The sequence below is a fragment of the Buteo buteo genome, chromosome 8, assembly GCF_964188355.1.
Source record: "Buteo buteo chromosome 8, bButBut1.hap1.1, whole genome shotgun sequence".
Taxonomy (NCBI): domain Eukaryota; kingdom Metazoa; phylum Chordata; class Aves; order Accipitriformes; family Accipitridae; genus Buteo; species Buteo buteo.
The window spans coordinates 5,665,511-5,677,845 of record NC_134178.1 but is presented as its reverse complement, the minus strand read 5'-3'; the positions used below and the strand labels follow the sequence as shown (position 1 = coordinate 5,677,845).

The window sequence follows — 12,335 nt, the reverse complement described above, 5'->3', positions numbered from 1 at the left end:
GAGCAAGGTGGGATAACAGTCCCAGGAAGGTCGAAGCGAAGAATGTTTTATTGTTAAATGTACTTGAAAACACTTAATCCAAATTACAGTCAAATGCAGTGGAAAGCGTTCGCAACATTGAAAATAGACAAGGCAGGAATAATTGGTTATAAATGACACAGGTGAACAAACTGGGCAGAAAACTGTGCTTAATCCAGTTATACCGAGACTAGATATTAAAAGTTTTGTTCTGTTCCCACCTGATGTGCTCTCTGTGCTCTCCTGATGCCGACCTGGTTAGGAGCTCTCCTAGCAGGCAGTGCAGATGGCATTCAGCAGAGGGAATTCCCTCCTGCTGGGGCATGTGAGGTCACCTCAGTAAATCCCCTTTCCGGAGTCCACTGGGTGGTCTGGGCATACTTAATCCCTCCCTTCCCCAAAATGTCTTTCCTTCTGATGTATTGAGGAAGTGATACTTAATATTATTGAGAATTATCTCAGTTTCTTGAAAATGCAGATGCTGCTGTAGTGGCTTGTAGGTTCTGCTGTGTCACTTCTCTGCCAGTCATTGCTCACACTGAATTTTCCTACCAGACAAACTGACCGGAAAGCAAGCCAAATTCTTTCCAGCTTTACATGAAGTTTGTAGGTGTTGTGAGTAGGGATAATATTTTTCCTTTCTGTTAATGCATTTCAGTCTTTCTGCAGATTATTTTTCAAGGCATCCTTAATTTTTCTGCCCAGGCAGTCGTTAAAAATATATACATCTGTTTCAGCAGCTCTGTGAAGGTTGGCTTGACTGATAGGTCCCAGCACCTCCTTCCTCTCTAAATAGAAGGCATAGAACTCATTAAAAAATGTCAGAAAGATTAACTTTTCCGTCATTTCTTTCCTTCACATTAGATACACTGGAGAAGCAATATCATTATATGGGTCAGGAAGAATTAATTTTACTGTAGAGGAGCAGTATTTCAGAGTCGAGTGTCTCTGTGAGGTGCAGAGAAGGGAGTGCAGCCTCGCTAAAGTAACTGAAGTCTTCCATTAAATTCTTCAGAAAATCGCCTGACTCTTAATCAGGTTCGCAAGAAGTCTTGCATCTTCCCAGCAGACATCCTTTGAACTCTTCCTGGCTCATTCTGGTCTTTAGGAAACTAATTCCACTTTGCACTCCTCTGCTGGTCTCTGCAGCCGCAAGGAAAGCCGACTGCAGGCGAGGGAGTAGAAAACTTTGTGCAAATCGTACTATCCTCAGGGTATTGATCTTAAATGCTTGCTAGCTTCAGATTAAACAGGCGCAGGAAGAAATAACTGATCTAAGAATTTTCAGCAGCTCTCACCTGCTTTTTGTTTCTCTTTGATCAGAATATTAATGGCAGAGGAGGCTGAGAAGGGAAACTGGAAAGAAAACATGCCAAGAGTACAGGTCTGACTTTTGTGGACTGACAAGTCCATGAGATGTAAGTGACGAGTGTGTGGCGAGAGTCAGGATCCAGCCAGTGAAGCCGCTAGCTGGACACACGGACCAGCTGTATGTCCTCCGTTACAGCCATTTTAGTGCTGAACAAAAAACAGGCAAAGAGTCCCCTGAGCTGGATGAGGAAATGACAAATTCTTGTCTAATGATTGCCTGTCAGGGGGTTTTGGAGCTTCCCTTTTTCCTCCTTCCTCCCCAGTAGCAGTGTTGCTGTGTAGTACGTTGTAAAGTGACAGTGATAGATAAAATGTGCAGTTCTGGAGGTCAAGCCGTTGGCAGCTCTGCTTGGTGTGGCCAGAGGTCTTCCAAATGACCCAGCAAAGGAAGAGGCAACCGAAAATCCGTAATAACCTCATGAAAGATGATTTCATTGTGATTTGTGGCTTTCAGACAACTTCAGGAGAAGATGTCCGTGACTTTGCCAAGGTACTAAAAAACAAATTTCGAACAAAAAGATACTTTGCAAAGCACCCACGAATGGGCTACCTGCCTGTGCAAACTGTCTTGGAGGGAGACAACATGGAAACGTGAGTAGCTCTAAAGTGTCTAAGTAGCAATTCATTTGGTATGCTCTTTGAGCTCCCCAGCTGGTGCCAACTCCCCTCACTTCCTAAATGCATAAAGCCTCTTTATTTCTTTCATTTCTGTTAACCTTGGCTGGCAGGAAAACACAAGCTGGGATTCCAATTGCCATTGCCTTTATCTGTTTTCACCTGTCCTTATACAGGAACTTCGACTTCAGTTAGTAAAAGAAAAATACTTACCGTCTTACTGACAGCCTTATAAACTTCTAAGTTTGTATGGCAATTTGGAGACTAATGATCTCTTCATTAAATTTTTATTTTCTTCCAAATGGGTATCTTTCCGTGGTTTTATTTTTTTAATTAGGCTACCGTGTTTGCAAGCTTCCCAGCTGATTGCTTCTTTTCTCACCCTATAAATTTAGTCTTATTAAATGGCTTTGATGTCTTTATGGAAAAAAAAGCAATAATGATGCACATGGAGAAATCAATGAGTTAACCCAGTTCCCTTTGGTTTTTTTTACAAGTTTAATCAGTTTAATGGCAATTGCACACAGCTTGTTCTCGCTCTCTCTCTTTCTCTCTTTTAATTTTAGATTTCAATTTTTTTCTCACTTTTTGGTTGGTTGCTCTTCACAGTCATTCATGTTGGTCTGTTGGATTTCTGTTTTTTAGTTGTTGTGTTTGTTTTGTTTTTTTTTTTTTTTAAAAACCTTTCTGTAGTTATTTTGCTGCTGAGTTTCTTCTGCCTCTCTCTTCACCTCCTCATTTTTTGTCTTGCAGTCCTGTTACTCTGATCAACTTCTGGCCAGTAGATTCTGCGTGAGTACTTTTGCTGAAGTGTGCTGCTGCTGCTACTGCTGCTGCGTTCCCTCACTTTTTTTTTTGTTTGTTTCTTTGTTTAGTTTTACATAAGTTCATTTCCTTCTTTCTTTATGATTATTTTCTTTGGTGCACTCTCTAAAGGAATGTTTTGATCCCAGATTAATAGAATGGGATAAATCCAGGAATTCCCAGCAATCGTGGATTGTGTACTGTATACTCTTTCGAGAGTATGTATTTTCATCAAATTAACAGGGATTTTGGCGCAGTCCTACTAATGCTTATGAGAGTTTGTCGTTTAAAAGCCTGTGTTTCTGAATAAGTGTCGATCCCTCTGAATGTATACTAAATGCTTTTTGAAAGATAGAAATTGAACTGGATGGATTTAATTCGGTTTCAGGAATGACATTGTTTTGTAGATAAAGCTATTTGGTTTTATGATGCACAACTATGCACACTCATGTGCCCCGATTAATCCGAAGCTTACTGGATATGTTATTACAGTTATTTAGATACAGTAAGATTTGTGAAGGCAGGTTGAAATGGGGAAATGTTTACTGTGTTTTTTTCAGAAGTTAAAAAAGCAGGATTTTTCAGCTATGAAATGGATTTTCATTCTTGCACCATTCCTGCACGTACATTGTCTTACTGTTGTAGTAATACCCTCAGCATAAACTAGAGATATATATATATACTTACCATTGTGGCATTTGCTACTACTAGTGTTACATGGATGATTTTAGAATAATGTTAAATAAGGATTATTTTTAATTCACATATTGATAACTAATGAGAAACTAATAAATAGAATTTTATATATTTCTATATGGTGAAATGTATATGGCTTGCACCTTCATTGAATTTTTGGTAGAATAAACAATAGTGAAGTGTATACATTGGAATATTGATTTATAATTTTCGTTTGGAGCACAAACCATTGGGAAGTCAAGTGAAGTGCTCTACCTCTAGGAAATCTAAGCAACCAAGAAACACACCTGGTACTGCAGACCTCATAAGGTTGAGGATTCACCCACAGAAAATGCCAAAAGGCTGGAGCCAGACTGAAATAGAGGGGCTTTGAACTTTAGGATGCACTTAGTTTATAAATGCATCTGTGAATGATTGGAGCATACTATATAGTCAACTGTGGATCTAGATTTCTTACCCTTTAGAACAATTGCAAAGTTAATAGTAACTTTTAAGGAAAGCTTGGATAATATGGAATGCCGTTGCTGTGTCTGACATAACATGAAATTAAGCTGCCATAACATGCTTAACTCTAGTTACTTACAGGAATAACATCATGGTATGCCTACACTGATACCTTCACACCAAAGGTTTGGTGTCATATAGTACAGGGAGTTTAACTCACATGTAGCACTTAAGAAAAGTTGAGAAATACTGAGAAGCAGGACTTGTACGGAGAGGTTGCACCCTTTATCAGACCAACTCAGGTATCTGCCTGAGCACAATCCTTTCATCTAGTCTGACAAGAAAGCAGAAAATGAAGAAATGAATAGTGGCTGGAAAGCATTGCTCTTCATTTTGTTCTGCTAACTTTGTTTCTTTCCTTTGTGCTAGACCACCAGCCTTACAGAACAAGTTACTGAGCTATCCAGGTTTAAAGCTGTTTCTCAGTTACAGGGCCAATTCCAACTTTGGCAGTGAAACCTCTTATGCTGGTTATCATAAAACTTTCCCATGTTTTCTAAGATCTTGCCTTTTTCTGGTGCTTTCATGCCAGTTTTCTGGTAATCTTCAAAGTACTCCAGAAGAGCATAACCTGGCAATGTTCAGCAATGCCAATGCTGTCCTGTGGTATACATGGTACTGTTTATAAATACATACATGTATACTTTTTGTTAGCAGTTAGTGATTCTGACTGCTTATTATCCGGTATTTTGCAAAGATATTCTGCTTGCCAGGCATTAAAGGGACAGCTCACGCTTTTTGTGAGAACTTGTGTCTTTTTACTTGGACTTTGGGCTGTCAGTGGCACAAATACAATTTACGTGATTCAAGAAGCATCAACTGAAATGCTGAACAGCAAGAAAACTGCCCTTGTTCTGCCAGCCAGGTCTCTAGGGGTGCGGGGAATTGCAGGAGGTGGTATTTGCCACTCAGTCGCCACTTGACTTGACTGGAATTCCCCAGGCTGTTCCTGCAGACCCCAGCTTGAGCAGTGCAGCTGTGGAGTCCTTGTGAAGGGGTGGTTATCTTGGCTAAATATTGGCTATGTCTCTCAGCCTTCATGCTGCCTGTTCAAACTGATTAGGTGGGCTGAGTATGTGTGCTCAGAAAGGAAAGACAGCGAGCTCTAGCACAGATGGTCGTCTAAGAGTACGTCTACACGACAGCCTGCAATGCAGCACAGGCGTTCTCAAGCTTGCTCAGATACTGGCAAAAGTGTACGTCTGAGCAGCTAAATTCAACACAAAGACTGCAGTGCTTCTCAACAGGTTTGCTTTCTTAAGCAAACTTCTAAAAAGCTGTTTGACGTAGATCTCCATTGCAGTGTGTTCTGAAGTGGAGACAAACCTGGAAATGTAGCTTCATGCCCTGCCTGCAGTTCACGGAGAGACAGAATCAGCTTCAACAAGTTACACAACACTGTGTTGTCTTTAAAATGTGTGTGTATATATATATATATAAAAACCACACCTTGTTCACTTCTGAAGTTGAAGCTTAGTTTTAAGGCAGCGAGTATGTGATCATGCAGTCAGGCCTGTCTTTTGCCTTGCTCTAATGCCAAAAGGGACATCTCTTCATTGCCCAGTTGGTCCCAACCAAGTGCTGTCCTTTTCTTCATGTTGGTACAAATACATGTGCAATGCCAGGGTAGGAGGGACTAGGAGAATGATCCAGCTCAAAACTAAAGCTGCTTTTAACACAGATTTCCTAGTCTACACAGAGTATTAGCAGCAACATTTGTGTGTGTTGAAACCAAGACGTCTTCTTTCATTGATAGTACCAGCTTAGACCAGCTTAACATGTATGTCAAACAAAAAAAAAATGGGGATAGCATCAATTTATCAGAAAACTATTGTTATCTTGCTCCATAATCCACTGTTCTAGATAAATTGCATCCTTTCTCCCTCCCTCCCCTTCAGTGTAGATGTTCTTACACAAAATAGGGTATCAAGTTGCAGAGAAGCAATTGCCCATCCTCATGAATCTGCTGTACTGAGGAACTCTCTGAACTGAGTATTTATCCTCTGGTGTGCTGTGGTAATGATTGAACATGTGATGGGTAAAAGTACAGTGGGAGGCCAAAGCTCATTTCAGACAAAATGAGATTTGTGATACTCGGCCTGTAATGTCTTAAAGAAAAAAACTTTGCTGTTCTGTGAGAAGAGACATTAATGATGATGAATTTTGTGTATCCAGCATACAGCCCTATGAATTCGGAAGGACCCTAATTTCCTAGAGCCCTTTGCAGGCTGATTAGAAAACTGGCAGATGACCAATCTAGTAGATTTACTGCAGAATTATCACACTCCTAACATGGGAGCATTACAAACCACAAGATTATTACAGTTTTGGTTATAACCAGTAAATACAAAACTTACCTGCTCTTGCAATGCAGTGCAATCCCCGTTGGGCAGACCCAGCCTGAACCACAGTATCCAACAATTTAAAATGGGGGGAAAGTCCTTCCTCAGTCAGGAGTTCCAGAAGGAGAGTCGGCAGAGACGAAATAAAGAGAAGCTGATATTTAGCTAAAATACAAGATTGTCATACAGTTTGGGAAGCTGCATCATTTTTTTGTTATCCCAGCACTTCCTGATGTGCGTAGATTGGCAAAATCCCACATGGCAGCAAAGGGTGCTCTCTGAACTGCGTAGGCAACGTAATTCAATGGTGACGTTTTCCAGAGTTGAGGCTGTAAGAAACAATACTCTAATTGATGAGGAAAGTCCCATGAGTTGTTGTCATCAACAAAAAAGTGAAGAGGACCTCACACCATCTGGTTTGTCAGGCAGAAAACCCAAAATGGTTGACAGTGCCCTCCTGTATAACACACTGATCTACGTTTCAGATTGCAACTCTGGAAAGACGCTAGGCAAAATCGTCAGTGTCTGCAGTGTGTTATTAAAGGCTCATTTCAGACATTTTATGTTTCTTGTATTTATTTCTCGTTGCTCGTGGAGTAGTCCTTAAGGGCTGTTTTAAGTGGGAAGTGCTGGAAGCAGGCACTGGAGCAGGGCGGGGGGCAGAGGAGAGGTTCCCAGCAGGGCTTTTGCAGCCAGCGCAGGGCTGTGCGTGAAACAGAATTACCGATGAAGGAGGCAGGTGTGAAGGGAAAACCAGGACGAACGCTCTTCTATAAATCCTTTGGAAAAGGGTTCTTCGGGTATTGGTGTGAAGAAGTGTCGTTGCAACAGACGGATTGCAAAATGGTCAAAATCCCCGGTGTGGTACCGCAAAATGTTGCACCGATGGCTTGAGGAGGCACTCGCAGCGCCTGGAGTTGTAACTTGCTGTTTATCAAACATAGCGTAAGCATAAGGCATAGAGATGTGAGGGTATAGGCATAGCTAAGTGTCTTTTTACTTTTAAAGGGGTATTGTTTGTGATTAATCAGTGTTTTCTGCCTTATAGGCCTGCCTCGTCCCCTCAGCTTTCACATGATGATACTCATTCACGCATTGAACATTATGCTAGCAGGTATGAGACCAGCTGGACGTTAGGCAGATCTTTCTCTGAACAATCATTTTTAACAAAAAAATCCCAAAGGCTAGCTGCTACCTGAGCACTTCTTAAAGAACCATAGGGTTTGGGGTTTTGCTTGCCAGGCTCTGGGATGCAGAGCATCGTTTGTGGTTGCTGTTACCCAGCCTGTCGACTAACTTGCATGCCAGAGCACCTGTGTGGTCAGAAGTGGCCTTTAGGTCCTGTGGGGTCTTTGTTAAGCTGTGCATTCAGGTTACCGACTTTTTAATAGGGCCTGTAGCGATAGGGCAAGGGGTAATGGTTTTAAACGAAAAGAGGGGAGGTTCAGACTTGATATAAGGAAGACATTTTTTATGATGAGGGTGATAAAACACTGGCCCAGGTTGTCCAGAGAGGTGGGAGATGCCACATCCCTGGAAATGTTCAAGGCCAGGTTGGACGGGGCTCTGAGCAACCTGGTCTAGTGGAAGGTGTCCCTGCCCATGGCAGGAGGGGTTGGAACTAGATGATCTTTAAGGTCCCTTCCAATCCAAACCATTCTGTGACTTTATGATTCTGCATAGGGTTTTGCTTTTAATATGGACCCTGGTGTAATCATACAAATCATAAGAGCAGAAACCTCCAAACTCTATATGAATCTCAAGTACCATTTTATTGTTAAGTAATTCACCTTGTGGAATACCACAAACAGGATTTTTCCCTGATTTGGAGGATTAAAATAGTCATATATCGCTGCTTTAGTTCACTTGTCTGTTTTCATACTGCTCTTAAGAATCAAAAAGTGCGTTAATTGTACAAATATGAAAATGTTTTTCCACCAGACAAGCAAATTTGCAAGGGTTGAGGTAATGAAAAATGGTTATTCCAACCTCCTCTTCTCCAAAATCACTTGATCAGGAGAGGTATTTCTGAATTATGCAGGATGTATAGGAGGGGCTGAGTGTTGAAAACCAATGAGAAATGACTGATCGATACAGTTCTGATGATGACATTGCCAGGTACAAAGCAATTTCTGTTATCCCCTGGCATCTTAAGGCTTTTCTTTGATTGTGGATTTAATCATGAGGAGTGGAATGTAACCTCAGAGAAAGGGTTGAAAACTTAGAAGTGAGTTTAGCCAGGTCATTGTAACAAAAACCCAATCCTTTGCGGTAGCTTATTGTAAAACTTTTTGGTAATCAACAGTAAGTGTAAATTAATTTGAGTTTCAAATTCATGAAAAACATCATGCTCTTCAGTTCTTTCAGGAATGTTAGAGCAGATAAAGTTTCTGGAAAACTTAATTGATTTTAATGAGTCTTGTTTATTTTTCCACAGGCTAGCAGAAATGGAGAACACCAACGGTTCTTATCTAAATGACAGTATTTCACCTAATGAGAGCATGTAAGTAGGGTATTTTAATATTTGTGACATGTTTTCTTGTGAAGGTTAATAACTTGTAATGAAGTTCTGTAGTGCTGTATTTGCATGGCTCTGTATGTACCATATCTGGTTCAATTTAATGATGAACTCATGTTCTTTCAATTTGTATTGTAGTGTCTAGATTTACGGCTTATAGCTTAACACCAAATTTATGCAACAGATGATAGATACCTTCAGAACTAAAATTACTAATTTCTTCCAACAAATTACTGATTTATTCAGCAAATAGTTCCCATATTACTTGGAAAAAATGGTCATCGTCTGATGTGTTTTAAGGACAAAGATAAAAAGATAACACTTCTATCTGTATGGCAAACTTAGTCATGGTTAAATTCCTGTAAGATGGAAAATGATGATGTGGGCCAAGTGTAATTCAAAAGGTTAGTGAGGCTAAACATAAATCTTTAGTCTACAAATACCTGAAATACATTGCAAGTGTAAGCCAGGAATCCTCACTGTGAAATATTAGAAAGTAGTAAACTTCAAGTTGGACAGGTCACTGACAAGCATTCATTGTACTACTTTAAATGTAGTGTCATAAATAAAAGTTTTAATTTTTAAATATAGTTCAACCTAATGTCATACTGACACCTTTTTGTGGTTTTCTGACACGATAATATATTTCTCCTCTCTCATGATTTTCTTGATCTTGTTTATTCTCTGAATGAAAGGACATAGAACTAGAAAACTAACTGTCACTAATCTTTCTGAAAACAGGATGGAAGCACATAAGTCATTGTCATACTTGAAAATTTGGTCTTAGTTAATTAACTGTGTAGGAGAAGCCATAGCAGAGATTCTAAGTCAAACAAATATGAAAAAAATCAAATACCACCTTTTCTAAAAGTGGTTTTTGCTGTTCTACATAATCTCATCCTTATCACAGTTTAAGGGGTGGATTTTTTTGAAAATTCAGAGAGAATCTTCTCCTGTTTAATTTGTAGCGATCCTTTAAAGCACAGTACTCTGGCCAGTTTTCATTCACTTAAATCAAGATTCCAAATCATTAGTATTTTGTAAGGTTGATTGTGACCCTGTGAGATGTTCTTGGATAGTATTAAAGCTGTTTCATTTTTTCAAAATAGTTTCTCTTTTGACTTGGTAGGATTGTTACCTACCAACTTTGAAAGAAAATCCCCTGTACAACCGAAGTACATTGTTCTAACATATTGGTTCAAAAAGGAGAAAGTTAAAATGACACCTCAAAACTAATGCATATGCAGTGTCAGTCTGGTTTCATGTAGTTAATGAAAACTTTGTTTCCAGGCTGTAAGACAATTTTGTATTGTTGTGGATAGTATTAATGCTAGTATATATGGTATTTCCTGTTGTTCCCGCTCTAATATTTCGGTGTCCTTAGTCACAAAATCATATGTAAGCAGTATCTTTTGTATTACACTTTGGTCTTCCTGTTCAATTCATTCTTTGGTTAATTAAAAGTTGTATTAATATGATTCAGCTAATAAGTTAACCACTGACTATCCAGTTTGTTACTCAGTTTGTACTATTAAAATGAAGAGAAATGTGTGCATTCTGAATTTTGGAAGAAATATGATCCAGATACAAATTGCAGCAAAATCAAAGCTCATCATGAATTTGCAGCTGTAATTCTTTCAGTTTTGTTTGTCAGGTTATGCTTAAGTATTATTTGTTGACGTTCTTATGGGCTTTGCATTATCGAGCTTATAATTGAAATTACAGCAATAGATGGAGACAGGAAAGAAGGGAAATAAAGAGATAAAGTGTACACTTACAACAAAACATTTCAATGTGTAGTGTCATTGCAATTATGCATATAAAATGTGCAGGCTGAAAATCACACAAAAAGAGTATGTCTTGCAAAGTAACATTATATTGCAATAGTTATGTCACTTTTTCACTGTTAATTCACTTAAGGTGCATCAGGATATTTATAAATACAAAGCAGTTGTTTGAAGGAAATCACAGTTGAAGTGTTCCATGAAAAGTATAAATTTTGGAACTGGCAAACCTTTAAAATTCTGTTTAGGAAAAAGAAAGGATGCCTTTTGTGAAAAAGTTGTGAAAAATTAATATTTGCCTTTTATGAATTAATGTTAATGTGCTCTACGTTGCTCTAGCACTCCTGCCATCTGTAAAATGGCATCATTAACATTTACAGAAACAAAATGGAAACAAGGAAAATTCTAATTTTTGAACAATAACAGCTGTTCAAAATACCTGTTAGAATTATGGATTACAAACGTAACAGAAAAAAACTAGATTGAATTATTTTGTTGTAAGCAAGTGCTAGCAGAAAAACAAGATTCACAACAGCAGTGTCATTTTTTTCTGTCCTTGACTTGTGGTGTCAAGAGAAACCTTCCATGGTTTCTCACAGTTACTGCTGGTGTTAGCTGCATAGATGAGGGCCTGGATGTATCTCCTTAGCACCTAAAACACCCATGTAATTCTGGGAGGTGGTCAAGATCTTCAGAATTTGATTTGCTTTTCTCTTCCAGTGGTGTTTCTGTTTCAAATGCCAGGGAGCTTTGGTGCAATAGAAATAAAGAAAGAGATCATATGTATTAAATAGAATATATTTGTATTCTGACAGTGTACATCACTTGTAATTAAAAAAACAAAAAAAAAAACCAAAACAAACTCAGTGAAAATTAATGTAATTTCATTAGATTAAGTCAATATTTTTTTATTTCACCTCATTTACAGTTTTATAGAGAAAAATAGATAAATAGAGGACACCTTTATTACATAAGGAGAGTTTGTAGGTGTAAAAATAAATGCCTTGCCTTTGCTTGAATGACTCTTCCACAACACAAATCAGGCAGCAGAAGATGGCCTTTTTTATCAAGCAAATTCCTAATTGAAGTTAGGCAAAAGAAGAAAGCTGAGGGTGTCAGCTGTGGCAAAACTTGGCTGTAAGTATCTGAGAAGCAGAGGGGAAGAGAGGTGGACTCTGCAGAGAAGGAAAATTATCAGAGAGTAAGTGAAACAGTTCAGCAGATTTTGCTTTAAGGTACATTGCTCTGCTGTTTGTTACAAAGAGTTCAGCAAATCTCTTTGTAAGAAACGAGAGACTGGGAGTGAATCATCTCCTCATATTCACTGCGAAGTTAAAAATGAGGAAGGGAACAGCCTGTTTTATCCTCCTCTGTTTTCCAGCGATGACGAACACTTGTTAATCCAGCATTACTGCCAAAGCCTGAACCAGGAGTCCCCCCTGAGCCAGCCCCGAAGCCCTGCCCAGATCCTGATTTCTCTGGAGAGTGAGGAAAGAGGGGAACTGGAGAGAATCCTCGCAGACCTGGAGGAGGAAAACAGGTGGGTTATGCCAGCAGCTGCCGCAGCCCTCAGGCACACGCTGCAGGGGCAAACCAAAGCTTTCTCTGTATAAGCGATGGGGCTGACGTCCTATTGTTGTTAACTCGTTCCCGCTTCCAGTGCGATGACGAGTCAGCAGTGGT

General features: G+C 39.3%; 1 protein-coding gene across 18 annotated transcripts in view; it reads left to right on the top strand.

Moving 5' to 3' along the window:
• The window catches only part of DMD (dystrophin), a 1,298,312-nt gene that overhangs the window by 1,256,667 nt on the left and 29,310 nt on the right, over window positions 1-12,335 (top strand). For 12 of the 18 annotated variants that reach the window (XM_075033523.1, XM_075033524.1, XM_075033515.1 and 9 more), the window contains 5 exons: window positions 1,844-1,980; window positions 2,758-2,796; window positions 7,399-7,464; window positions 8,788-8,853; window positions 12,034-12,192. In XM_075033523.1, coding sequence (XP_074889624.1) covers window positions 1,844-1,980; window positions 2,758-2,796; window positions 7,399-7,464; window positions 8,788-8,853; window positions 12,034-12,192 — 467 coding nt within the window. The remainder of the gene's footprint in view (window positions 1-1,843; window positions 1,981-2,757; window positions 2,797-7,398; window positions 7,465-8,787; window positions 8,854-12,033; window positions 12,193-12,335) is intronic. The other 6 variants (XM_075033516.1, XM_075033531.1, XM_075033533.1 and 3 more) reach the window with 3 other exon arrangements.